The 27,392-nt window shown below is 37.3% G+C and overlaps 3 protein-coding genes across 8 annotated transcripts in view; 2 read left to right on the top strand and 1 right to left on the bottom strand.

Moving 5' to 3' along the window:
* The window catches only part of SK (small conductance calcium-activated potassium channel), a 29,495-nt gene extending 18,718 nt beyond the window's left edge, over window positions 1-10,777 (top strand). For all 3 annotated transcript variants that reach the window (XM_066399268.1, XM_066399267.1, XM_066399269.1), the window contains 9 exons: window positions 1,377-1,721; window positions 2,281-2,376; window positions 2,433-2,857; window positions 3,816-3,951; window positions 6,822-6,932; window positions 9,363-9,490; window positions 9,544-9,613; window positions 9,670-9,822; window positions 9,878-10,777. In XM_066399268.1, the coding sequence (XP_066255365.1) occupies window positions 1,377-1,721; window positions 2,281-2,376; window positions 2,433-2,857; window positions 3,816-3,951; window positions 6,822-6,932; window positions 9,363-9,490; window positions 9,544-9,613; window positions 9,670-9,822; window positions 9,878-10,033 (1,620 nt within the window). In that variant the 3' untranslated portion in view covers window positions 10,034-10,777. The remainder of the gene's footprint in view (window positions 1-1,376; window positions 1,722-2,280; window positions 2,377-2,432; window positions 2,858-3,815; window positions 3,952-6,821; window positions 6,933-9,362; window positions 9,491-9,543; window positions 9,614-9,669; window positions 9,823-9,877) is intronic.
* Window positions 10,778-12,071: 1,294 nt separating this feature from the next.
* Window positions 12,072-17,851, top strand: LOC136414953 (fibulin-1-like). 3 transcript variants are annotated; one of them, XM_066399265.1, is made up of 19 exons: window positions 12,072-12,139; window positions 12,567-12,787; window positions 13,669-13,831; window positions 13,977-14,049; window positions 14,101-14,332; window positions 14,391-14,544; window positions 14,595-14,704; window positions 14,754-14,918; window positions 14,968-15,102; window positions 15,154-15,306; window positions 15,361-15,552; window positions 15,605-15,709; window positions 15,764-16,300; window positions 16,356-16,490; window positions 16,607-16,761; window positions 16,815-17,020; window positions 17,068-17,207; window positions 17,259-17,382; window positions 17,432-17,851. In XM_066399265.1, the coding sequence occupies exons 2-19, from the start codon at window positions 12,739-12,741 to the stop codon at window positions 17,832-17,834; spliced, it is 3,231 nt and encodes a 1,076-aa protein (XP_066255362.1). In that variant the 5' UTR covers window positions 12,072-12,139; window positions 12,567-12,738; the 3' UTR covers window positions 17,835-17,851. The 3 variants fall into 3 exon arrangements, with proteins under 3 accessions (XP_066255362.1, XP_066255363.1, XP_066255361.1); XM_066399264.1 differs by lacking the exon at window positions 12,072-12,139 and having other exon boundaries at window positions 12,511-12,787; XM_066399266.1 differs by lacking the exons at window positions 12,072-12,139; window positions 14,968-15,102 and having other exon boundaries at window positions 12,509-12,787.
* Window positions 17,852-18,108: 257 nt separating this feature from the next.
* Window positions 18,109-27,345, bottom strand: CRMP (Collapsin Response Mediator Protein). Of its 2 annotated transcripts, none has more exons than XM_066398721.1 (9): window positions 26,968-27,345; window positions 22,119-22,398; window positions 21,902-22,066; window positions 21,602-21,852; window positions 19,904-20,115; window positions 18,871-19,207; window positions 18,593-18,808; window positions 18,420-18,546; window positions 18,109-18,358 (listed from the first exon to the last, which is right to left on the bottom strand). In XM_066398721.1, the coding sequence occupies exons 1-9, from the start codon at window positions 27,004-27,006 to the stop codon at window positions 18,282-18,284; spliced, it is 1,704 nt and encodes a 567-aa protein (XP_066254818.1). In that variant the 5' UTR covers window positions 27,007-27,345; the 3' UTR covers window positions 18,109-18,281. The 2 variants fall into 2 exon arrangements, with proteins under 2 accessions (XP_066254818.1, XP_066254817.1); XM_066398720.1 differs by lacking the exon at window positions 19,904-20,115 and adding an exon at window positions 21,012-21,244.
* Window positions 27,346-27,392: the final 47 nt, after the last annotated feature.

A 27,392-nucleotide genomic window follows, 5' to 3' on the forward strand; every position in this document is an offset into this window, starting at 1 on the left:
CAAAATTACGAAATGAAAATTCGCAACCAAATCTGCTTTGTGGCCGTTCCGTGTGTTGCAAATAATCATTATAGATATGTAGAGAATGAAATTCAATATAAATGTCACAAAACAAACCAGATAATTGAGAAAAATTAATCAGAAAATGCGATTTGGTTTTGAAATGTGAGTGAAAGTCAACATGTGGAATAAATGAATAAAAAACTTTCCCATTTTTGGATAGCGATTGCAAAATCGATTTCTGCAGATGCGTAAGTGTACTAGGAAATTTGCAAGCAAATGGAATTTGGAAGATGAATCAAAGTCAAACATAGTTTGAAATTTTATTATTCAAATTTAAAACGGACACTGACGAACCAGGCGCACTTACACACCTGCACATATGACTTTCCTCTCACTTCTTCGAAAAATGGATGAGTTTTTTGTGCATTTATCCCATACGTTGATTTTAAATAACATTTCAAAACAACATCTTATTTTTTGCTTAATTCTTCGATTATCTGCTTTATTTTATGATTATTCATGCTCAATTTCCCTCTATCAATCTAAAAAAAGCAATTGCAATGATAAAACGGCCACAGAACAGATTCGATTGAAGTAATTTTATTGCTTACTTCATATTCATTGTATCCTCTTTTACGTGAACACAAAAAATTCCAAACTTAAAATTTGTTCCATTAGCAGAACGCTGTTGAAATGTGTGAACTTTCCCGAAGCAAAAAACTTTTTATTTCCATGTCCACGCATATATTTCTTTCCTAAAGGCCAAATTCGATTAAGGTAAGTTTTTAAAACACGAATTTGAAATTGTTTATTGCTAGATACGTATTTATGACACATTAATGATTTTTCCGCACATTACTATTGTCATTGAAACGTTTCCTGACTTTAGTCCATAGCTTCTCCTTGTGAGTTTCATACACAGTTATTCGAGATTATATCGAACAAGCTCTGCATAGGTATTGTTAATTTATTGAAAAATTAGTTCCGCATGTCCGAGCGTCAGGAAGACACCGAACTGACGCCTGCACTCTAAAGATCATGCGACAGGAAACGAGTTAGCAGATTTGGAGTACATCATATCCTTAAATTTCTTTCATACTTATCTTCTTCCCTTCAACACATGTGTATATAATATTAATAAACCATTTATATCTTGGCTCTGTTTCTATCCCGCTTTCCATGCTTGATTACCTTTATCATACATTGGCACTCTTACATGTATTATAACACTACATTCAATTGGCATATGGAAAAATGTGTTACTGTGAATTACATATCTTTTTTTACTGTATTTAGCTCTGAAGCTAATTAAAATCCTAGAGTTGACGATATAACTGTTAATCTAGTATTAGAAGGATAATTTCAACTTTCAGCTCAGAAAGCCCGTGTCCACCCTTTCAATCCCAGGAGCGGTGAAAAGTTCCAATAAAGACACTACAGGAGGAGACGGCAAAATTCAGGAAGAAAATACCGCGGGTCTAATTGGCCACATCGAATATCCGCGCTTTCTTGAAGACCGCAACATAGGAAGTAGTTACAAAGGACCATCATCAGGCAGCCTCAAACATAAACCCAACGTGGGCTACCGCCTAGGAAGACGCAAAGCCCTTTTCGAGAAACGGAAAAGGATAAGCGACTATGCTTTAGTTATGGGGATGTTCGGGATTATTGTTATGGTTATTGAAAATGAACTCTCAAGTGCCGGTGTTTATCGTAAGGTAAGTTGTAACTGCAATGCGAGCAGAGTCTGACACAATCGTGGAGGATGCGCGTTAACCTTGTAATCGTTCTGGAGTGCGATTCAAGCGCTTCAACGTACAGAGTATTTCTTTTAAATTCAAAATGTAACATAAAATAAAAAATAAATAATCTTTCTCAAACATATAGAACACGTTTCCAATAGAAGTTTCCAGTTAGTTATACACACCAATTTCCCTAAAGATTCAATCAAATGTGAATATCTCCGTTGACAAATCCAACAATCTTGAAGAAAAGGATAAAAATGGAGATGGGAAGTGTTTTATCTCCAATTTTATGCTTCTTTGCAACCACTTTTCATCTCCATTTGTATGTTTCTTTATAATTTAACCAAAAACAATGTAAAAGGGAACCCGCAATTTTTGTTTTTTTTCTCGAATATCTCTGGCACATTTAACCGTTTGTGTATCTCGAATTTGTGTTCGCAATCATATGTTGAGAGTCGAAATTGGGCCACCCTGTAGGTATATGCCAAATTTTTAAGTAATTATCATTAATGCAACTTTCGTTGGTTTTCAGGACGAATTTTACTCAATTGCGTTAAAAACATTGATATCTGTCTCGACTGTGATACTTTTAGGCCTCATTGTAGCCTATCATGCTCTGGAAGTGCAGGTAATTATTATAACAAAATTAATCAAGAGTTTAGTAGAAAAATTACGATTCCTCAGCTATTTATGATAGACAACTGTGCGGACGATTGGAGGATAGCAATGACATGGCAACGAATTTGCCAAATAAGCATGGAATTAATAATATGCGCCGTGCACCCGATTCCTGGACATTACAGATTCGTGTGGACAACAAGACTGGCCAACAGGCAGAACGGTGGCATGGGTTCCAAATGTGTGCCATATGACGTGCCGCTTTCCTTGCCAATGTTCTTAAGACTATACCTAATCTGCAGAGTTATGCTGTTGCATAGTAAACTGTTTACGGACGCTTCATCGCGGAGCATCGGTGCTTTAAATCGAATTAATTTCAACACACGTTTCGTTCTCAAGACTCTTATGACCATTTGTCCCGGGACGGTGCTTTTAGTGTTTATGGTGTCTCTGTGGATTATTGCTAGTTGGACGTTAAGACAATGTGAGAGGTAAGCGCTAATGCCCTAATCTCTATCTGAGCTTTCATTAAAGCGCAATCTTGCTATAAACGCGGCTGCGGAGGTTTTATAAGGGTCGTTAATTTTGTAGTATTAGTTCCAGGCGAAAGTTCAAAGCAGCAATGATCAACTTCCAAAACTAGTTGCGATCCATATATAGCCTTAAAATATTTTGTCTAATTTACTGATAAATTTCCGGCCTAGCTGAACTTTATGCGCATGCCGGTCTAACGCGGCAAGCTCCGTAATCGCGCTTGAACTACAAAGGCTATGCACGTCATATACTTAATTATTTCTGCAAGTTTTTATGCTCAAATCTCTGTTCAAGCCTTAATGAAATGGCAATTTAACTATAAATGTAGTTGTAAGAGGGTTTTAGGGGGGTAATTTTATAGCGTAGTATCACGGTGAAGGCAGTAACAATCAACTATCAAGTCACGTTTCGATCGATTGCATGAACGTTTTACTTTATTTGTTATACATACTTACCTAGAGCTTAGCAGCGTTGCAGGGCTGACTAATTAATTAATGCTTCACATAATTTTCCAATATTCAGACGTATTATTACATTTATTGCACAAATTGGAAGTGAAGTGAAAGCTTTAAATTATGGGAGCCGCACAAAAGTTTCAGTATGAGATAGGCTTTTTAAAGTCTGACAAGAATTCAATTCCTCGTCAATATCATGAACTGAAGGCGTATCGGGGTTTAAAAGCCGGGGATGGCTCAATTGTGGACGATATATTAATCATTTTTATAAAAATCCTTGTTGCAGTTTTAAAAAGAATATTAAGTCTTGGGGTTATATAAAAGTTCATGCGTTTCGTGGCAGAAATGACATGTGTGGTTAATTAATTTGAAACCTTATTATCCTGACAATAATTAATTTTTTCGGTTCGGGGATTAATTATAAACCATGAAGATGCATGAAGGCTTTAATTTATTGCAGATTTCACGATGAGGAGCACGCAAACCTTCTAAATGCAATGTGGTTGATAGCTATAACTTTCCTCAGCGTCGGGTTTGGTGACATTGTCCCCAACACATATTGCGGAAGAGGTATAGCAGTGAGCACTGGAATTATGGTAGGTATTTCCGAATAATTGTACCCATTTAATTATTAGTTGGGCTGTTATACCCCACATCCCAAAATACCACATTTTGCACCTATCACCAACTCAAATTTTCTAAATCCCCAGGTACCTACCTAGTCCCCAATAACCGCCAAAAACCCTTCGCACTAATCTTTTCGTCTCACCCAAACCACTGGAAAAATTTTTAAACAAAGGCATCAAAAACCTTCTCAAACACCCACGTTTGGAGAGGGGACCTACCTGGGGAAAATTGAAGAAATTTATTCCGAATTTTTTTTTATTTCCTCAAAAAAGTTACTTCGCACTTCATATGATGAGTAGGAGGAAGACGTTTAGGTGCATTTTTTGTTAGAAAATTATAAAATCCCGAAATATGCACGACAACCATTAATTTTTATAAAGAATTTATTAAGTAACATTACATAGTAAATTATTAGATTAAATAAGAGTAAGAAAAAAGCAAAATCATAAATACTAATAGATAGAAAAATGTAGAAAACTGTTGAACTTTTCAATCTGATTCAATATGCTGGAATATACATTTTGAAGAGATCATCGTCATTATCATCGCAAAAACCCTGTGGACGAGGACAGTGGCACATTACACCATATGTGACTTCATACATGGGGCCTTCTTCTTTCATAAGTAAATTGCACGGGGTTGGAATAAGATTCGTTCCAGTGGGTTTGAAGTCTTTTAATTTTTTTAATAGTTCACGTGAAAATGTGTCTGTATAATTGACGAGTTTATAAAGAACTTTCCATCGACATGGATAAGTGCCGCTACTTTTCAATGGAGTTACTTCCTCTACAACTAGCTCCGGTACATTTTGGTTGCACAGTGATATGAAAATATTCTCTGCTTCTATTTGATTGGACCACGTGGGGCAGGGCACTTTATTAGGCATTGCTTGTGCCATTTCTGTAAAAGTTTCAATGAAAACAAATGCGGACTTACCTCTGAGAGAAAATGCATAAATTTCTACCAATTTCAAACTATTTTATTTTAAAGAAGAACTGTGAATAAGCTTGGACTTTAAGAGAGGTTAAATATCGAATGGCATTGAATCGCTGTCTCAGGGTGAGCTAACGAAACAATCCATTGTTGCCAGTTCAATTTAGATTTTTTCAGAACACTATAGGGTAGCGTTCCAATGATTTTACAAATATCAATATTCAATAATGTAAATTTCCTAAAAAAACTCATACAATTTAACAAAATTAGGTACGTAAAATTTCTTAAAATAATTTTAAAACTACTGAGACTTAGAAAATTTACGAAACATTGGCAATGCCACTGAATCTATAAGAAGGTTGAAAATAGATATTGATTTTATCAACAGAATAACAAAAGCTAGTAATCACTAGATGGCACTTGCATCTATTTATCATCGAGTTAATAGAAATATTCAAATATTTTTTACATACATTACTACAATCTTTATGTCTTATATTGCTATATAAAATATTTGAAAAAATGTAAAAATTTAATATTTTAAAGGAACAAAAATTCCTTTAAAATAAATTTTACGCCTTATAGATTCAGTGGCGTTGCCAATGTTTCGTAAATTTTCCAAGTCTCAGTAGTTTTAAAATTATTTTAAGAAATTTTACGTACCTAATTTTGTTAAATTGAATGAGTTTTTTTAGGAAATTTACATTATTGAATATTGATATTTGTAAAATCATTGGAACGCGACCCTATAGTGTTCTGAAAAAATCTAAATTGATCTGGCAACAATGGATTGTTTCGCTAGCTCACCCTGAGACAGCGATTCGACGCCATTCGATATTTAACATCCCTTAAAGTCCAAGCTTATTCACAGTTCTTCTTTAAAATAAAATAGTTTGAAATTGGTAGAAATTTATGCATTTTCTCTCAGAGGTAAGTCCGCATTTATTTTATATGGTTGTAAGCATTTGTTTTCATTGAAATTTTTACAGAAATGGCACAAGCAATGCCTAATAAAGTGCCCTGCCCCACGTGGTCCAATCAAATAGAAGCAGAGAATATTTTCATATCACTGTGCAACCAAAATGTACCGGAGCTAGTTGTAGAGGAAGTAACTCCAATGAAAAGTAGCGGCATATATCCATGTCGATGGAGTGTTCTTTATAAACTCGTCAATGATACAGAAACATTTTCACGTGAACTATTAAGAAAATTAGATACCTTCAAACCCTTTGGAACGAATCTTGTTCCAACCCCGTGCAATTTACTTATGAAAGAAGAAGGCTTCTTGTATGAAGTCACATATGGTGTAATATGCCCCTGTCCTCCTCTGGAGGGTTTTCGCAATGATGATGATGATCTCTTCAAAATGTATATTCCAGCATATTGAATCAGATTGAAAAGTTCAACAGTTTTTTACATTTTTCTATGTATTAGTATTTATGATTTTGCTTTTTGCTTACTCTTATTTAATCTAATAATTTGCTATGTAATTTTACTTAATAAATTCTTTATAAAAATTAATGGTTGGCGTGCATATTTCAGGATTTTACAATTTTCTAACAAAAATGCACCTAAACGTCTTCCTCATACTCATCATATCAAGTGCGAGGTAACTTTTTTGAGAAAATAAAAAAAATGTCTTCAATTTTCCGCAGGTGGGTACCGGGATGTTTGAGAAGGTTTTTGATGCCTTTGTTAAAAAGTTTTTCCAGTGGTTTGGATGAGGCGAAAAGATTAGTTCGAAGGGTTTTTGGCGGTTATTGAGGACTAGGTAGGTACCTGGGGATTTAGAAAATTTGAGTTGGTAATAGGTGCCAAATGTGGTATTTTAGGGTGTGGGGTATAACAGCCCACCTAGTAGTCATTTATAATTCTCTTTTATTCTTTCATTTACTTTTACTTACAGGGGGCCGGTTGTACAGCGTTATTAGTAGCTGTAGTTTCAAGAAAATTAGAGCTGACTAGAGCCGAAAAACATGTACATAATTTTATGATGGACACCCAACTAACAAAGAGGGTAAGCGTCAATAATATTTCATTAAATTTCAAAGAAATCAGCTCGCAGCTTTCGTTTTTGTTCAAAGCTTCAGCTTGTGCTGCAAGCAGGGGCAGTTTGAGTTGATGTTCTTCTGGCCTCCATCGATATAATTCGCCTTTGAGTGTTTCCACCAGGGAATACTATCCCGATTTTTGGACAGAATTTTTCTAGCCCCGGGAATATAAGTAATTTTCTAGTTTCTGCAAAAAAGAAATAAAAGACTTAGAAAATGTATTGATACAGACGATCGACCTTTCGAACCGAAAATGTCCTATACCGTTTCAAAAATCGTCTTACTCTCCCCAAACACGTTCTTATCATCTGCAATGGCATGTAAATTTGCAAAAATACATACATAGCAGTTTTTGAGATATCTTCAATAATCCAGCCTGTTATGACATTGCGTAGCTCAGACCCCAGGCATACTTTGAATAATATCGAACAAATTCATAGATAAACTTTAAATTATTTTATCCGGATAACCTGGGGACTTACATTCTATAACACCGGGCTTTTTCAGGATGGACTTAATGTCCGGGGTACCAGGATGATCGACATCGGGATCCCGGCATTTTATTCCTTAGTCACCAATGTGTCAGTTCGTATCTTGAGCGGGTATTATTTATTATCCATGGCATTTTAACGTTGAAGGCAGATAAAGAAAGTTGAAGGCGGCTTCGTTTAAGTAGGGACGTCCAATGCTGGGAGAACTACAGAGCACGTGCTTTAGTCAGGGGCTCTATTGGAGTGACACTAATTTTCAGCAAAGCAATTTTTGCGAGTGGAAACTCATGAAAAGACTAAAACTGAATGAACTGTCGATATTCCATATACTAGTAAGACCCTGAAAATGTATTGCGTCAAGAAGCAATATCGGCCATCGAGGTTTTTTAACGGATGTTTAGACAAACTCGTTCCATTTGGTAGCTAGGGCGAGTAAACAAAAAATCGACAATCACGTCCCGAGTTTGAAAATAGAAATATTGACTAAAATCCCTCAAGCTAAGCAGGTCAATTACCGGATTCGGGGTAATCAGACACATTCTTTATTGGCTAAAAAACCGACGTTTGGACCATATATTTGGTCCTCCTTACGACTGAATCGCATACGTGGTTGCGATCGCAAGCCGATCAATATTACCGCAAAATGTATTATTTATCACAGTAAAACTTAATGCTGATCTGCGGATTAAGCATGGGAAATGTGTCCCCCATTTTGTGTGTACGTATTACCCTCCGAACTAAAGAGGCACTACGTTGGAAAAGTAAAGTATTCCGCGTTTTTGTTTAAAAGTGGGGACATCAGAACTGGCAGACAAAATCAACAATATCGAATAAAAAAATTTCTTATTTTGACCTTTGATTGACCAGAGACTTGATGGACTAATATCATAAACCTAGTTTTTCCGAGAAGTTTTCCGTTAAAGACTTCAAACATGGAGTCAACGTTATTAAAAATTTAAGACGTCGGCCAATAATATTACCGAACCGTCAATTTAAGAACCAAAATATTGAATGGAATATTTAATTTAGAAAAAAATAAAAAATAAAAATTATAAAGTTATGAAGTTTGGAATTTTAGGGTTTACGCAGAGCGGGTGCAATAAATATAAAGTCAGCAATGGAATTACAAAATGGAAATTGCATTCTAGTCGTTCCATTGGTTGAAATTGATTATTACTGATAGATAGAGTATAGAATTACCCATAAATAGCCATAAAATAAAGCCAGATTAATTTCGTTTAAAATTTATTAATCGAATACCAAATGGAATTTGTTCATATAACGCGAGTCGAAGTGAACCCGTGGAATAAATGGATAAAAAAAACTTACCAATTTTTTGGCGGTGTGATCAGGAGACACCATAATCGAGGTGATAAGCAGTTGCCCTGTGGGCAACCATCTCTTACCCTAATTTCATTCTGGTAGTCTCTCACAAATAACACGACTTGGCGATGCTTCAGGACTTGCCTGATCTCCTCAGTGCCTATACCTTCCATCCTGCTCTTTAGGGTCGGGTGTCTTAGACGATAAAAGGATCGCAACCGACTTTTCTGTGTGAACCCAACTAAGAAAGTCTATATTGTCCCTTAAGGATCGTGCTGAAAGTTCGCTAAAGTTCATCTCTGGAGCTTTGACACTTGAAAGAGTTCTCCACGGAGATCTACGTAGTGGTAGATTATTTTTCTTACTCTTGGTTTGAAGTTGTCCCCTTTGATCGTTCTTCGGTAATTAATATTGATGACGTTACTAAGTCCGCTCTTCAGCTTCACAGTTCTTCATTCGAAAATATCTTCCTCTGTGTGTCCACCCGCCTCTAGTATCACCAGCAAATACGCGGCCCGTCGAGGTCTTTTATTCTTAACTAAATGGTCATGCGATACCTTAGCTTTTGCTTTTACTTTCCAGCTTAAAAATGCAGCAGCAAATGTCTTGAGAGAGACATGGCTTATTTACAAACATACAAGGCTAGTGAAAAGGGTGAATCCCGGTAGAGTAAGAACACATCAGAGGAAATTTTTACTTGCAATTTATGCGTGAGTATTCCTCAGCCTCTTTTATTACTCCTTTGATTGTCATCTCTGTTCAGGTTAAGAAAGGTTAAAATGGACCAAAGGAAACTTATGGACAATGCAAATACTATTACTGATATGGCTAAGGTAACTATAGACTATCTACTGATAAGCTCTCAGTTTTGTTTATACAACAATTTCAGACCCAAAATACTGTATATGAGATAGTGTCTGATATGAGCACAAGGCAGGACAGCCTAGAGGACAGAATTACAAATGTAGAGGAGAAGCTCACATCTCTACAGGAAGCGTTGGATATTCTTCCAGATATGATCGCGTCTAGAATACAGATCTTGGTAATAATGGTCTTCTGAATTCTGGCAAGTTTGATCTATCGCGAATTGATTTTAGCAAGAGAAAAGTGAGCAAAAGCGCAACTTCTTGCATCCAGAATCTGCAGCAGGTTTGCAGCAAACGAGAAGTGTCCCTTCTACGTGCCCTTGGCCAGGTTCTATCTCAATGTCAAATGCTGGTCGAGCCCCATCGACAACTATAGCCCTAAGCTAGGAATAGGCCTTCTAAAATCCGCTATTAATTTCTTTTTACAACTTAGAAATTATCGCGGCAGTGTTAGGTATCGGTTGCGTCTCAATTAATTGCATGATTTAGTTAATTTACTGGAATTAGTAATTTGATAAAATTAGACCCTGACTCTGCTGCTCTATTGAATTTTTCAACATTCCCTTAATTGACTTTACATCGCCTTGATAATGTTCACGTACATGCAGTATGTATGGATGTAGTTATTGCAATTAGATCATGACATAATTAAAGAAAACTTGGAATTTTACGTTGTTGCTGCTAGGAAGACGAGTTTTTATGCACTGAAAATCAACCGGATAAAGATTTTATAGGAAGAAAAAACGACTTTATGTGCATAACAGCTCGTTGTAATATTGATGTTCTCGTTGTTTCATGTTTTCAAAAGGTGCTTAAAATTTAGAGTTATGGATAATTTCAGTTTACAGTTTTCCATTATACGTACTATAGATTTAAAAAATGACCGTCTAAATACAAAATATTACTATTTTCATGCCAGTATATATGTATCTCAAACTACCTAACGATTTAGAAGTGGCTGTAAAATTTTTAATTGTAGGCACTAGAACGTTATTTAAATACTCCGTTTACAGCGAAAAATTAGTTTTGACTGCTCCCGTAGAGAACGTACATAATGACGACTTACTCATTATTCGAAAAAATATATATCTTTAAAATATTTGTAAGAAAATTTATGAATAAAACACCTGTTTGACAAAACTAGCCGATTTTTTAAATTTTTCTCAAATTCTTTGCCCCTCTCTTTTCTTTCCTTTCACTAAAATATTTTCAGCGCTGGCTCTCTGAGTCGTCTCCCAAGTACTTTTTCTATCTTAAGGGTCCTTATTCATGGCTCAGAAAATTGTTAAAATGAAAGGAACTTCTATATTACAAACAATTAAAGACCTAAGAGTTGCAAAAAAATACCCTATTTTCAACGTTCATTTCTCGTAGACACTCGTGGAAAATCTTAGCAATTTTATCACAAATTTAAACGTTGAAGAAGTCTTCCGAGCTTTGGATCTTATTTAAGCTCGGTGGCATCTCTGACATTTAGATTAATTCCCCCGATTTGTGCAAACTTATTACCTAGTTCGCTCTTAGCTTCAATTTACACATTACGCTAAATTACCTTGTTTTCACAATGCTTTATTCAGAGAAACCATTTCCTTTGTTTAGTGCCATTTCGAATTTTACGTGTCCTTACTTTTCAATCCAAATGCCCAATTTGTCACTACGTATCCGTAATTTTCGCATTAGATGTCCGCAGTTAGGTCACTATATTCCGTAGCTTTTTTCCATATTACTGACCATACTTTTTTACTTTTCTCAAGTTTTCTCATCGCGTGATGTTGTTTCATCAGTGCTAATCAGTTTACAAAGTACATACGTGTTGTATTTTTTTTCTCTTCTTCCAGACATTTTTCAGGGCTTTCAACTAATTACCTAGTTTGTTCTTAGCTTTAATTTACACTTTGCGTCAAATTGCCTTATCTCACGTATGTTACGTATTTTGAGCAACTGCGGAAAAACCACAATCTGACTCTGTTGGATTAGACTTGTTCTCGGCTTGGTAGCTCTTTTATATTTTCTTCATCCAAAGATTCTTTTCTCCAATTTCAGCAATTTTCTCCTTCAATCTTAAAGCTCTGATTCAGTTACAGTTACGGAAAGACAAACATTTCCCTCGAAGTCGTAGTTTTTAATCTATTGACAAGTACGCTCGTATTTATTTCGTTGAAAGTGCTAGAAAGCTCTCTCTTGAACATCGGAATTTTTGCTTCTTATTTTTTCGGTTTACAAGCTTTAACTGGTTAAACAATGAAGCCCCTGTATAGAAGATAAATTAATGAATAAAGGTAAAAAATAGGTCGATTATGAAGGTGTAATGCTTTTCAAGGTATTTCAAGCTCCATGAATTATTGAAGACCTATAGTATTCCGGAAATTTAAATAAATTATTATCGCGCAGTTCAGTTGTTTTTTCAAAATCGGCGCAAATCCGCACACAAAGAGCTTTATTTTAGTCAAGTAGGTTTTAGTGTCCAGTTTCGCATGTACTCGTTTTTTCCAAGTAAGAATACCGATATAATTATATTTACTTTGTGAAATTTTACTTAAGATGACTTAAATCACTAGAAATAAGACGCCAAATTATGGTACGTTTTCTCACCTACCAGAATTGCCAAAGAAGCGACTCTTCTTCTAAAAACCACAAACTCGTTGTTGTTGTTGGGTATAAAATTCATAATTACATTGAATTACATTACTATGTGCATTAAATATGATTCGTAAGTTAACCGCGTTACCCGGATCATTGTGTTAACTTCAATGACCAATAAGGGAAAAATTTACCTTTGAACAATCAATTCCTCCATCCAACGCCTGAGAAGTACCATAACTAAAATTATCAACGAACTCAATTTGCATTAGTGACGCTAATATCGAATTAATAGCCCCGTTTAATAACCATCAAATCCCACACCATCCTTAATTTATAGAGTGATTAGACGTCGAAACAGGCCATAGTAAGACGGATTTTGGGGTAGCAAGAAACGTTTACACTCATAATCTTGAAAGGGAAGCAGAGTAAATAGTTGATAAGCCGTAACTATTGATTTTGATACATTTGGATTGAGAAAGAACGTCTGAGTGGAGTCTCGTGGGCCAGTAATGAATAAGTTGGTTTTGACTTTGTGCATATGGGTTGTGTTATGCGAAGGTAAGAAAAAGTTTGCATATTTTCTCTCATAATTTTCCTGCGACTTCCTAGTTAAAATCACTTTAAAAATATAAAAGATTAGTTACAGTCAATTTAAGAGTGTTTGCCTTAAAATGATTAGAACAATGCGGTTAGCTGGATATTCATGGAGAATTTAGACTTAGAATTGGAGGAATATAGAGCAGAATTTAAGTCAAAAGTGTATTATAGAAATACTTGAAAATTTACAGAATCGATTTGAAAATTTTTCATATTGCAAGTTTTGATTCTAAAAAAATATGACGAATATTCCTCACTTAACATTCTCATGTTGGATAAACCATTCTACGTGGTTACGTTTTGCACTTTATACAGTTTCTGTTTTAACAACTCCATTCCAAATAAACATAACAAAATCACTGCTTAGCAATATCTGAACTCAAAGGGAGATATTTAGTTTGTACATATACCGGATAAAACCCTATTTATGAGCGTGTTTAAATGAATATCCATCCATAAAATTTCCAGTCTATATAGCACTCCCCCTCTTAAAAATCTTGTGAGGGGAGGATCAGCAGACAGAAAAGTTGCGCAGACGATTATTTTTGGACGAATATATGGATGGTTGCCAGTCTTCGAATCCTAGGGATTCGGCACTTGCTTTGTTGGTTGTTGGAATCAAACACTTTTTTGACTCTAACGTTCCACTATAAATATAATCTATTAGTGCTAAACTAGTGCTGAATGATACTGGCCGACTACGCAATTTTATGACACCCTTAGGTTTTTGTCGATGATTCGTACTACTTAAACAAATAACGCTGGATGTTAGAAGACGAACAAGCATACTCATTCGCCTTTGTAAAATTTATTGTTCTATTTCCTAATTTCCTTCACTGCAGGTTTCAGTCTGAAAACTCGCCAACTCTGCTGCAACTTGGGCACCAATTATGCGACAAATAATAAGGAATGTAAAGTGTTCCAGCCTCCTATTGCTGACGTTAGCATAGACGACGAAGAAGTATGTCTTAATGTAATTAACTTTTGTTGCAAGAAACAATTACGGTGAGCTACTGCTAATCTATTAAAAATTTATTAGGAAACTCATTAATCTATTATGCAAAATGTTAGTAATTATCAAGTCAATGAGATCTTGAAAATTTTATTTATGTGACCTAATTCAATGACTCTCGTTGAGTCACATTTGCAGGTCTATGCAATGCGATTCTGGTAAGGAGGATGCGAAAACCAGCACTTGCATAAAACAAGAAGGAGAAAGAAGAGTACGGCTGATCTTGTGTTAGACGATTTCTCTTTATATTAAGATATTTCAGGATTGTTGCGAAGCCTGCTTGTTTGGAATTGAGGCCAAAAAGTCAGGGGATGCTTGCGTAGATACTGTAGGCTTAGGTCCGGCCTATTCAGACGTCTTCACAACATGCTGCGAGGAAATAATTTTACCTCAAGTGACTACCACTAGTACCACAGTTCAACCTGTTGTTATTAGCACTCCAAATACCTTTATGAGCAGCATCCTTCCAGGAAATAACGAGGATATATATCCAGGTGCTAGCAACTGCTTAAGCTAGTTAACAACAATAACTAGGAGAACTATATGTGTTAGGTCTTTCCGAAGAAAATGTATGTGAAACTGGCGAATATTGCGCCCAACTGTGTGAGCCTTCAGGAAAATCCTTCAGGTGCAATTGCTTCCCTGGTTATGAGCTCATGAAAGATGGTGTGTCCTGCAGACCTATTAAAAGGGCCAAAGGAAGCAGGTAAGAACTTCTCATCCAAACCACACAATATAAAGGCTTAATACTTTCAGGTGTGAGAAAAACAATCCTTGTGATCAAGACTGCATTGATACTGGTACTGCTATCGAGTGTTCGTGCAGGAAAGGATATGAGCTACAAGCGGACAAAAAATCTTGCAAAGGTAAGGGTTAATGCCAGGGCAAGGAATTTTTACTATCTCTCTTTGTCAGATATTGATGAATGCGCCTTGGGTATCCACGAATGCACCACCAATGAAATCTGTGAGAATGACGATGGTACGTACTTCTGTTTCACCACAAATCTGGATGGAGAGGAAGACGCTAATCGATGTCCTGCCGGGCAAAGATTCAATGCGGAGACTTCAGTTTGTGATGGTACGTCGCCCAATATCATGTAAACTCTCTCACTCTCAGAATGTCTTAGACATAGACGAATGCGAGCTGCCCCTGATATGCCCCTCACCGATGATATGCAAGAACACCATCGGCTCTTTCATGTGCGAGGGACCCAACTGTCCTCCAGGCTTCCAATACAAAACATCCATTGAGGCTTGCACAGGTAAGTTCCAATTTTTCACAATTCTCCTTCTAATTAAATTAATTATTACAGACATAGACGAGTGCCTCTCTCCAGAAAATAGATGCAACAAAGAATCCCAACTTTGCGTCAACACTAAAGGAAACTATACTTGCGTAGAGAAGTCTGCAAGAAAGACTTGTCCTCCAGGGTTTAAAACTAACAACGAAACTTTTCATTGCGAAGGTATGGACGGTCTGCACTTTGTTCTGATCATTTATAAGTACTGGTCTTGTGCAGATATCGACGAATGTGAAGGCAGCTTGCTAGTATGCAAAAATGGTGAGAAATGCGTTAATGAGGAAGGAGGCTACCGGTGTATTGAATCTAAGCAAAATGAAGGATTTATTCTTAATACCAATGTAGAACCAGTCACGCCACCGACATGTCCTGAAGGCTTACAGTATAATCCTGATCAGAATACTTGTGATGGTAAGCCTGGATGTTACAAGGAATATTTTAGGTTCAATGTAGGGTTTGGTAGATGTGAATGAATGTCAGCTGAGAATGGACAACTGCTCTCCAATGCATCGCTGTGATAACACTGTGGGGTCCTTCTACTGTACTAGAGTGGTTTCATGTGGAACTGGTAAGCAGTTCTAAAGAGATAGTGGACTTTCTAGAATTGTTTGTTTTGCGGTAGGTTACACCCTGAATTCTGCTAAAGACCTTTGTGAAGACGACGACGAATGTGCATTGGGCACCCACAACTGCGGAGGTTTGGGATCAAACTATGCTTGCAAGAACCAAATGGGTACCTATAGGTGTGAGCAAATCAGGCCATTGCTCTTCCCTTCTTTTGACACGTCCAGTACCACGAGAACTACCAAAACCACCACTACTACCACAACTACAACACCTGTACCCTCTATTACGTTAAACACAACTAGCACATCCGTGGTTCCATTCACACCCACGTTGAAACCCATCCCAATCACCAATATTTGGGGGGACCCATTTTATCCTAGCAACAGACGCCCCTGGTGGGTGTATACCACTCCAAAACCTATCAGCAGGGCTCCTGAAGTTCCAGTTTCCAACCCGATAAGTCCTTACATTCCATATCCTGCTGTTTACAATAAGCCTCCGAGTAGCACCACTACAAGCCTTCCGATTATCAATGGGATGCTGAAGAAATGCCTTCCTGGGTATCAGATGGATGCCAATGGGCATTGTGAAGGTGACTTTTTCTAGCTGAAGACCAACTTATTAGATTCATGTAAGGTGTTTTGTAGATATTGATGAATGCAAAAGTAATCCTTGTCCCAGAGGGTCCAAATGTCTAAATTTCAATGGTAGATTCCAATGCAGTACTCCTTTGCATTGCAAAATTGGCTACGAAATGAATGAAACTGGGGATCAATGTGTTGGTAAGTTTTGCTGAGAATTTCACGTTTGTGGTGAGTGTAAACTTCTTTTTAAATTATTGAGAAATATACAGGATGTCACAAAAATTCATTATTAAGATTCTATGGTTGATCTTTAGATGTGGATGAGTGTACCAGAGGCAGCCACAATTGCAATAAGAGCCAAATTTGTAAAAATGGTCAAGGCTACTATACTTGTGAGTGCCCTCCAGGTCACCACCTGAATAGGCAGACCCAAGTTTGTGAGGATGTGGATGAGTGCAAGTTCTACAGGGTGAGCTATAATCTTTTTTACCAAATATCTCTGTTTGAAAGAATTTATTACAGCCTTGCGGGAATTACGCTGAATGCACAAACACTGTGGGATCTTTCCAATGCTCCTGCCAATCAGGTTTTAAGCTGAATCAAAACTACTGTGATGATATAAATGAATGTGAAGAGATTCAGGGGTTATGCGAGCACAATTGTATTAACGTTTGGGGTTCTCATAGGTGTGGGTGTCAACCTGGGTTTGTCTTGGCTGCTGACAACAGGTAAATTATGATAGGTATTGTTCGTTTTCTAATTACTTTGGCTTCAGGACTTGTACTGACATAAACGAGTGCGAGAAGTTCTCGGATCGCAAACTTTGCATAGGAAATTGCGTTAACGTACCTGGCAGTTACACCTGTGAATGTCCAAGAGGGTACAAATTGGGGACGGATAGAAGAGTATGCATAGGTCAGTATTGCAATGTCCATAATAAAAAAAAATTAAATAAGAACATTTCAGACATCGATGAATGCCAGCACAACGTGTGTCCTCCAGAGGATGCCTGTGTTAACACTAGAGGAGGCTACAAATGCTACCCCATCTCGTGCTCCGCTGGTTACATCAAAGACTCCAATCACAAGGCGTAAGTGTTTTCGAACTGTATTATGTACCATTCATTTGGAAATCTGTAGCCGCTGCCGGAGGCTGGCTTGCCCCAGAGACGTTCAATGCTTATCCAAGCCTGACCAATATTCTTACCAATTTATGGCTCTGGTATCCAAGCTCCCTCTCCCTCAAGGGGGCATCCCTCTATACAAAATCAAAGGTCCTGATAGGATGGCTGCACGCGCTGAGTTTTCAATGAAATTCTTGGACATAATTTGTCCTCGCAGGGAGGGCTGTGTGGACGAGACTTTCGTTAAGAAGATGGTGCATTCTCAGAACAACTTCATGGAGTTGGTTCTAGTTAAGAGCATAACCGGACCTCAGGAGGTGAAGTTGGAGGTGCAGATGCAACTGTTTCAAGGGGATAATAATTATATTGGGAATGTTATTGTCTATATTATTATTGTAATTTCTGAATATACGTTTTGATGCACTAATAGGATCAAGGCTAGAAAACGAAGTTTCGGCGATTGGTTAACTTAATTTTTTTAAATTAATCTGAAATAAATCGGAAGACATGCAGAGTTCCACATGTGAGTCTCGCGGTATGTATTTTCTTGGAAAAATTGGTGAACAATTGTATGAAGTAAATTTAGATATTGATTTCAGAAGTTGATACTCAAAAAATTAATAAGGAGCGGTGTTCTTAACAAACATGACATGAATTGGGGAAACAACAACAGTATAAGACAAAGACTTAATAGAATTTTTAACAATATATATTTAAACTTTTACAACCATACAAACATTACACTAATTCTTAGCACGGATTTGTTCCCTAACACATTCGCATTATTAGCAATATGATATAATTACATGAACATAAATAAAAAATGTATACATGATAAGCCTATACGTGTCGAACAATGAAAAGCTTTACCAAAAGCCGGTGGATTTGCCACCAGGGGGATTTCGCACTCGGATACAAGACTTTCGTTCCACATCCAGATCCTCTGAAAAAAGCAATAAAAAAATTCGTCTCTTCTCCAGAAACGAAGTTGTAGAAGCTCATACCGCTGATTGAAAATGTGGAATCCTGTATATTCCTTTGACCCTCTGGCCGGCCTCCTTTACATGAAGGCGTGCCTATATTGCCATCAGGTAGAGTGGGAGTTGGGCAAACTTTCTCTTCCAGGTGAAGCTAAAATAAGTGGTTATACGCGTCAACCATTATACGCACTACTTACCTTCTCAATTTCCCTAATATTTTCCAACTCCCTTTCCTGGTGGTGATTCTTTTGCGGCTTCAGTTCATCCACCTTGGAAGGATCATACACAAATGGTGGGAACACTGGGGTGTCAATGAATCTCCCGAAACCTTGGATGGCCTTCAATTGTCCGTCGTCTACGATCACTCTTCCATTGACGATTACAAATTCTGGAACGCCGTGTACTACCATTCCCTACAAGAAATCGGTGACGAACCATTGTTGAAGCGCTTTATTATTTTTTTCTGGCAACGGACCTCAAAAATATTGAAATCCACAGCCTGATGATGAGTCTTGGCTGAGATCGTCCTCGTAGCATTTCCGTTCCAGATAACAATATCTGCATCTGATCCAATTCCAATGTAACCCTTCCTAGGATATAAATTGAAAATTTTAGCTGCATTTGAACTCGTGATGGCTACAAAACGGCAGAGATCGATAATGCCTGCGTGCACTCCCTTTTCCCATACAACAGACATTCTGTCTTCGACTCCATTGACGCCGTTCGGGATTTTTGTAAAATCGTTTTTCCCTAGCTCTTTTTGTGCTTTGTTGAACGTACAGTTGTCGCTTCCTACCGTCTGGAGGACGTCCCTAAATTAAAATTCATTGCCTTTAAACCAGATACATAAGCGTAATTTGCTAAGATGGTTAGACATTAATACACACATTTGATAAGTGAGGATGATAATGTATGTCATAAAATATCTCTTGAGTTATTTACCGGATGTAGGGAGCAAAAATTGGCTTTCGGATACGCCTGGTTTTACATCAAGGGGAACGAAAAAGAGATTGCGAAAATTAATTATTCCATTAGGCCGGCCTAAATAAGCGAATAACTGAAATGGAATTTTCCTTTTTGTTTAATAAGTTATTTTAAAAGCGTGAAAACGATGAATTATAAAAATCTCATAAAAGTCCCAAATTAATCATGCTAATGGATCGAGATCTACCATGTACAGGGTACGACAATGTGAGCATGTTACAAACTCTGAGAGAAAACTTCTTTCAGCAAATAATGGAAATATCTAAAAATAAAACGTTGGCAAACGCCTCATTTTGTTTTTTGGTTTAACTTTACACGACAAATTAAATTTTGACACCCTGTATTACCGAAATCATTTGTCGAGAGAAGTTTATCTTGGAGTTTGTAAGACAGTCCATTACCGCCCTGTATATGTAACAGTTTTTCATGCCCTCAACTACAAGACCTTTAACGGCGAATCGGAGTAACAACTACCTACTTAAACACCTCTACAGATTACTTCATACAAATCAGATGTCACTTACGATGACAACAACTGCAAAAGCTGACTAGAAGTATCGGGGTTAGAGCTTAAAGGCGGAGATACGACCAACTTGGCATCTCGCGAATTGCCTACGATTCCGATCGAAGAGGCCTCAACCTCACCGAATATCCTTTGACCCGCCGATTGCCAATTGGCGATTTGATTGGCAGATGATTCCGATGATACTCTCACCACATAGATGGGGACATTCACCTGTGTATTTAATATTTCTTTGAGCACTATGCTGGGTGTGAAGTGTTAAGATATTTTATGAACAAGATGCTTAATTTATAAGTGTTTAGGTTACAATAGAGGCTTTCATGGTGGGACTTTGCAGATGCGCTTGCGCGGACTTCGTGCACAACAAATGTACGGCGCGCTATTAATACATAAAATATTTTTATTAATAAAAAAAACATCCATTATTCCTTTGCTACTTTTGAAACTAAAGCACTGTACAGTACTTCCATTTCTTGTTGTTTAATCCCAAATCTGGAATTTTCGTTTCAACGTTTTTATAATGTGTGCGAGCGAACTTGTTTCCTTTCACACGCGCTTTACGGAGCTTTTCCAGGTTTTGATGTTGCGCTAAGTATCGATTTTTCGGGTCACGCAGTAAGGCAATGACCTTTAATAATTCAAGGTCGCCGAGATAGAAATTTACCTCCACAATTTTTTAGATATATCGGAATTTTTGCTGATGAAACAGAATCCCACCATGAGCAACCTTAAAATTAGCATTCACATCAGAAAATGGAAACAAATGAAGTTAAGAAGAAGTTGACAAAACAGATAGGTATATGCGATTTAGGGCAAACAAGCATGAAAACCAAAAATGTAATTAGACCTTACCATTAAAATCAGTCCATTTTTGGACCAATTTAGGGTTGATTCTTACTATATATTTCGTTTCCACACCACATCCATATCGTAAAATTTCCGTAATTTATTGCATACACAAATTCATTCGTATGTACCTGTGAGTATGGTGTCAATTGTGTGCTCTCGAATGGCATGTAATGTGTATGGAATGAACATGGAATGGAAACAAAAGGTATAGGGAGGATCAACCTTTAAACGGCAGGTTGGGAAAAAACAAAAAGACTTACTGTGCTAAATAATTCATTAAGGCAAGCGGTGTGGTAGGATCAGACCTAAGGGGTGGACTAAGAACGTGACCGGCAGAGTACTCGAAACTGTGGTGCTTACAATGACTGCCGTCCTTAGAAAGGCCGGCTGCCAAGGCTTCACCGTACACCTGCGTGCCATTTGAACGTGCCAACGATAATGTCTCTGAGGCTTGCTTACTCATCACGTGAACCACATATAGCGGGCAATCTACCTATAAAAGAGTCACAAGTAGCAGTAAAAATAGAGTGCATGCGCGAGATTGTGGGTGAACGCGATGGATGATCAGCTCAGTGCACTCAAACGCGCATAATGCGGCCCGCCGATAAAATTCTGCTTAGTCACGATTTCTTTAACTCGCATTAACTTGCTTGATCTTAAACGAAACAAAAGGGTAACGTTTAAAAACTTAAACAGCTTCACTAAGGGAAGATGGCTAAGCAAGATTGTAGCACGAGGCTTAATGGGAGGGTTATCGCAAAAAATAGCCTTTGGAGACTCTAACGTGGCAAGTTACTTCTAAGTGCGCTAAAACAGACATGCATTCACTTGAGGTTAAATCGAGGCTTACCTGTTTGGCAATCACACATGCTCGATTGACGGCTTCGGCCTCCACTTCTTCGGGCCTGGAAAGTTCGTGGCCCTCAGGACCTACTATGCCCTTAGCTATTAGTTTTTCTACATTTTTGACTATGATTGAGCCGTTTTCTGCATGGACTTGCGCAACTGCGCCTAATTTTTGGCAGTGATCGAATGCACTGTAGAGTTCTGCGTCGTTCAGCATAAAGCCGTATGCCATGAACATTTTGAACGAGTTGATCCCTAGGAGGTCACTCCAAACGTTAAAGCGTTGGGGTTGAATTGGACTTACCATGTTCCTTGCACAGCTTTTCCATGTCTCTTTTGACTTCTTCGGACCATTGAGGTAGACAAATGTGCAATGCGTAGTCACAACAGACTGCATCGTCAGCCTTTTCTCGGTAATTGTAAAAGCAGTCTAAGATGGACTCCCCGGGCTTGGGGAAGGCGAAGTCAACTACAATCCGGCATGAGAAATTGACATTTGCGAATTTAAAAATTTTACATACTAATCATTGTGGTTCCGCCCGCTACGGCTGCCTTGGTTCCCTGATAAAAATCATCTACAGATTTGGCACCCATAAAATCGAATTCGAAATGAGTATGAGGATCAATTCCTCCGGGCAAAATGTACTTTCCCCGGGCATCTATGGTTCTAGTACCCCCGGGAATAATGAGATTCTTTCCGATTTGTTTAATAATCCCATCTTCAATATACACGTCTTCATCGATGATTCCGTCTTCATTCACTATTTGACCGTGCCTGATAACTAATCTGTTTTGGGAACTCTGCAAGCAATGAAATGCATTTAGTTGTGTTTTTGTCCATAAACAAACTATTGAGTATATTGGTTTTACAAATGTTTGTATAGCCCAGTTAAAGTAATGTGTTTATTTTGTCGGGTATATTGCGATATTAATTGTGTAAACTAGTTTTGAAGGCTTGAATTCCCACAATTAAACTAAACGCTAAATTATTTATCACACCGATTTATGAGTCGTTTTGCTGTTTCATTCAGAAAACTACATAAAAGTGAGAGCCCAGCATTTAATTGTATAAGACCGAGGGCAGGTGCGATGAAGATTATCCACATAATCCATATAATCCCATCATATTGCTCTTAAGCACGAAAATATTATACACCGACAAACTAAGCATCTTTCAGCAAGTTGGAAAATACAAAGTGAATCGGGAGGATCACGCCAAACTTTAGAAGCACATTGTACAAGAAAAGTGTAAAAAAATTCAAATATTATTATCCCATTTTTATTTATTTACAAGTTATTGCGTAAATGAAAAAAATGCATAAAGAAATTTCATACATTAGCATTTTGGTCATCATAGTGTTCTGTTAATAAAGGTTTAAAAATACCACCATTGACATCTAAACATTTTCTACTTCGTTTTTGAAGAGTATCTGTTGCTGTCTTAATTGCCTCATTTCTTTCTTTAATATTAGCTGCAGCATCAATAATTCGCAGAAATAGTCCATCCTGAGTGTATCTTTTTATTTTGTATACCTCGATTTTAAACTCGATAAACAATAGTCTAACGGTATGAGGTCTGGAGACTTTGGAGGCCAACTAATAGGACCACCGCGACCACACCCAACACCCTATAAACCTTTTATCCAAATCTTGCCTAACCACTATAAAAAACCATAAACAAACGTCATATTTACAAATTCTAAATTTGTATAAATGTTTGGCATTCTGTAATACTTTGATAGAACTGGCAAACAAATGTGTTATCAGTATCACGAATAACAAACTTTAGTTTTTATTGAAAATAGAAGGTTAGTTGAAAAAAAATTATTTGCACTATAACTCGTAAATAAATAAAAATCGGTTAACAATATTTAAGTTATTTTACATTTATTTTTCATGTGCAATATCATCCTGAAGTATGGCGTCATCCTTCCGACGCACCCAATATACCGAATGATTTCTTATGAATGCGAAATATTTTAAGTTTTGTGAGAACGACTTGTGTCCACATTACGGTGCTCAGCTCGATTGGTGCGCAGGCGATTTGACAATAATTATTGATTTTTGTAGTGATTGTGTTGTATCTGCAATTCAGAAAACTTCTGATAAGTTTTAGCAAAGTTCGTAGATAATTTCACATTCCTTCTTGACACAACCATTTAAATATAAAATAACAAACAGTGCGGTTGAATTAAGCGAGTAATACAAATACAACTCTTCACGTTCTTATTAAAAACATTTCATGTCGGCGTATATCTTCTATACAGGGTGCTGTTCTGTTATCAGCCCGCAGCCGGATCAAGCCGGATGTTTGTATGCCAGGTGCATTTCAATTGACAGAAAGCTACATGGTTCCTGCATAATTTATGTGTCAGGTTTGGTTACATATTAATTATGCAAGAGCATGTTACCTTCATTTTCTTTAGGCATTTCGTGACTTCGCTAGAATATGTTACACGATTTAATATATCAGGATAAAGCAATCTATAATCCCAAACTTCAAACAGTTATAAGACTGTCCCTGAAATTTCCTACAGGTTTGGTCAATATGACGCAGCAAGCATTTTAATTTAAATATATATTGCGATTTTAAAAGCAATATTAAAAGGTCGTGTAATAATCAAATGTGCTGCATGCGTCAAAGTACAGTTCCTGCGATATTGATTTAACAATGCGCAGGAAATATTCTATAGCGCCAATAGAATTTAAAATTATTCCTTCGCAATGGCCCCATCCTTAGAGGATGTGATACATTTGATTGATGGCTTGCAAGTAAAGAAAAACCGGTTTTCACTTTAAATAGCCGCTTAGTTTTCAAAGGCTTTTCGCAGCCTTTCATGCGGAAGTATTATATATTTTCCTGAAATGTAGTTTAAACTCCATTCGAGGCCCCGTCAGGATTTAGGACTGTAAAGAGTTTAACCCTCTGATTTATGTGACAGGAAACGATCGGCCTGGAAATGAACTGCAAGGTGTAATCAGAAGAATTCATGCAGAACATTTGCATGAGTATGGAACGTTAGTTTGTAGTCGGTCCAAATCATTATCTTCTTATAGCATGACGTGAATGACCCTAAATTCCTTTAATTTCTCAAACAACCAGTTTTACGACTGCTGCTGAGAATATTTTATTGCTACATTTAATTCCCAGCAGTCACTACTTCAACATTTCGAAACTATGGGGAACAAACTACTTTAGTAAGTAGTTTGATCTGGGGAGACATGTAAATCAACAAGGATGAGCTGGAAAGCTCTAATTTATCTCACTGCTAGGGGCAATATTTGTAGGTCTGAACCGTAGCTTCCGGGGATAGGCAGAAAAGCCAACGCGAGATCTGAATAGTCCCATCAATAAGGTGAGGTTGAGTGAGACGACTCCTCTTTTTGCATTTTGATGGATATAAATGTTTCATCGCATCTCGTGAAACGTATCAATGATTAAGAACTTTCATGTATTACCTGACGGGATTAATTACTGATTTTTTCAAGCTATCACTTTTTCGCTCTATTCATAGGGGAACACCTGAAGTTATTGACCAACCACTTTGCTGTTTACCCTGTCCAAGGTAGTAAAGAGAGTTTGTGACAATGAGGATAGAATAAAATGGGGGATTATTGAATTCGTCACACTTTATTTTTGAGAATGAAAAATCCTTGAATATTAGGAGCAGTCTCGCCCTGTTTAAGGATGACACTTTGAGTTTGTGGACATACAGGATGTAGCTATAATCATCATATGAAGATCTTCAGGTTATTGGTCGATTGCGAGGTGCAATAAGGGACATTGGGCTGGGACATAAGATTCTTTTACTAAATAATTCGATGAAGTTCCGGGTGCTCAGTTAGTTGACTCCTTTATAGGGTTCTGTACATGATTGTGTTTGTGCCCTTCGGATCACGACTATTAGGAAACACTGCTGGAATCTCATCTCCGTTACCGGATTTCTGGAATGGACACCACTCAGATTCTCTCTTTGAGAGTACTTTCCAATTTTGTTGGTTACATGCAGATTCCCCTATAAGACTTTTTTCAACAATGATAAAACACTAACTTTTTTATCGGTGTTCAAATTTGAGAGTATAAACCTTGCCCTTCGTGAAGAGGTAGCTCAGGGTTGTAGCAGATGGTTTTTATGCGATTATTTAACTATACTTTTAATGTATATGGATTACAAGTCAATGAGAGCCATTTTGGAGTCTTAATGAACATGGTAGTAGTGTATGTGCTTTCAAACGTACCTTAAAATTGACTTAAAAACTCTGGCTCTAGCTAGTTTATAAAGCTATTATGTGTCTATTTTGTCATAAATTGAATTTTTTAAAATATTTATACGCTGTTGTAGCGTTCATTCGTGATTCGCATATTTTAAGCTGTTTACTCTTACTTCTTCAAATTCAAGAAATGTAAGTGTACCATTACCAAAAGTGAATGTTGCAGTTTAGAATAAATTGACAAAGCCAATAATGTGGATGTCCTATGTGGCTGAACTTTTTTTTAAATAAAAAGAAGTGTTTATTTTTGCTGTGCGTACTTTCCCGGAAGTGCCCCTGATCTTGGTGCGGCAAATTTGCTCAATTGCATCACTTATGAGTAACATATGAGAAATTTTCTTGTTTTCCGGTCTTCTTTTCCTGCAGCCTCTCCTTGCCTTAATTTTTATTTCCTCGTTCCTGCATTGCAATAAATACCTTTCAAGTCTTAAAACTAGGCTATTTGGCAAAGATCCTGCGCAGCAGGATATCGGACGCACCCTAACGCATTGGCAAACATTCCACAAATCCACCACACTAACAAACATACAGCTCAATCATACCGAATACTACGACCTTAAAGAAATAAACATGACCAAAATAATATTTTTATCTTGTAATTACGTAGTATTTGCCGTCATCAAGTTTTATGATATCTGATTGATACATCGACATATTTTTCCAATTATTACCGTAATTTGTGCACGTAAAACGTGCAGAGAGGAAAATTATACCATTAACACCTGTAGGCCCTCTATCAGCCCTAAACGATTGACAGGTTTGGAGTGCGCCCTCTGTGCTAACCGCATCTTTTTCTATTGACGTCAAGGCGAAAGGGATAAAGATACAATGACCGGCACTAATGGATTATCTGATGGGGACAACGCTATAATCCAAAATATCCGGCAAATTATATGGTTTGTGCGAGTTTTTTTAAAATAAACTCTTATTAAATTTCGTAATAAACCCATTTGTCGCGTTAATTAGTGCTTTATGTAGATGATTCATGAAATGTATTGCTCGATGAGAACCTATTTTTAGCACGCAATAGCCAAAATTATCCAAAGCTTTCGATTTAGACACAGGTACCTTGTTTACTATAACAACCCAATTACCCACCTGTAAATGAATGGGAACTTTCTTCACAGGAGTGCTCATAATGGCCTCTTTTGTTATTTTATGTAGAAGGTGCTTTTAGCGTCTAAAAATAGTGAAAATAGTACACCCGGCTCACAAGCACATACACACGCGATGTTCCGCTTCCGCGTTGTATGATGAATCAACGAACAGAGACGAAACTCGGGTCCGAACACCGAGCCATTTACGTTTGCTATACCACATTTTCGCTACGTCTGCGCTCTGGTCTTTTCAGGTCGTCTAATGTGGACCCTGCCTAAAAACTTTTATTGAATCGAGATGGAAGCGAGGTCCCTCTATACCAAGAGACAGGCGTAGCACGCTGCAGAGACGGACTCGACCAACCCAAATATGAAATTTTGTTGCCCTGTATCGATTTCCTCTTTCCTCTTCTCTTCCACAAGTAG

The sequence above is a fragment of the Euwallacea similis genome, chromosome 18 (genome assembly GCF_039881205.1).
Source record: "Euwallacea similis isolate ESF13 chromosome 18, ESF131.1, whole genome shotgun sequence".
Classification (NCBI taxonomy): domain Eukaryota; kingdom Metazoa; phylum Arthropoda; class Insecta; order Coleoptera; family Curculionidae; genus Euwallacea; species Euwallacea similis.

Bases quoted from the DNA above. Each gene is read 5' to 3' on its own strand.
- CRMP (XM_066398720.1), bottom strand. From the start codon at position 27,006: ATGAGCACTCCTGTGAAGAAAGTTCCCATTCATTTACAG. The intron at 22,067-22,118 runs GTATGTAAAATT...GCCGGATTGTAG, and splicing joins GGGCGGAACCACAATGATTA to TTGACTTCGCCTTCCCCAAG. The intron at 19,208-21,011 runs GTAAGTCTTTTT...ATTTTAATTTAG, and splicing joins TTAATGAATTATTTAGCACA to GGACGTCCTCCAGACGGTAG.
- LOC136414953 (XM_066399265.1), top strand. From the start codon at position 12,739: ATGAATAAGTTGGTTTTGACTTTGTGCATATGGGTTGTGTTATGCGAA. The intron at 14,545-14,594 runs GTAAGAACTTCT...TAATACTTTCAG, and splicing joins AAAAGGGCCAAAGGAAGCAG to GTGTGAGAAAAACAATCCTT. The intron at 14,705-14,753 runs GTAAGGGTTAAT...TCTCTTTGTCAG, and splicing joins GGACAAAAAATCTTGCAAAG to ATATTGATGAATGCGCCTTG.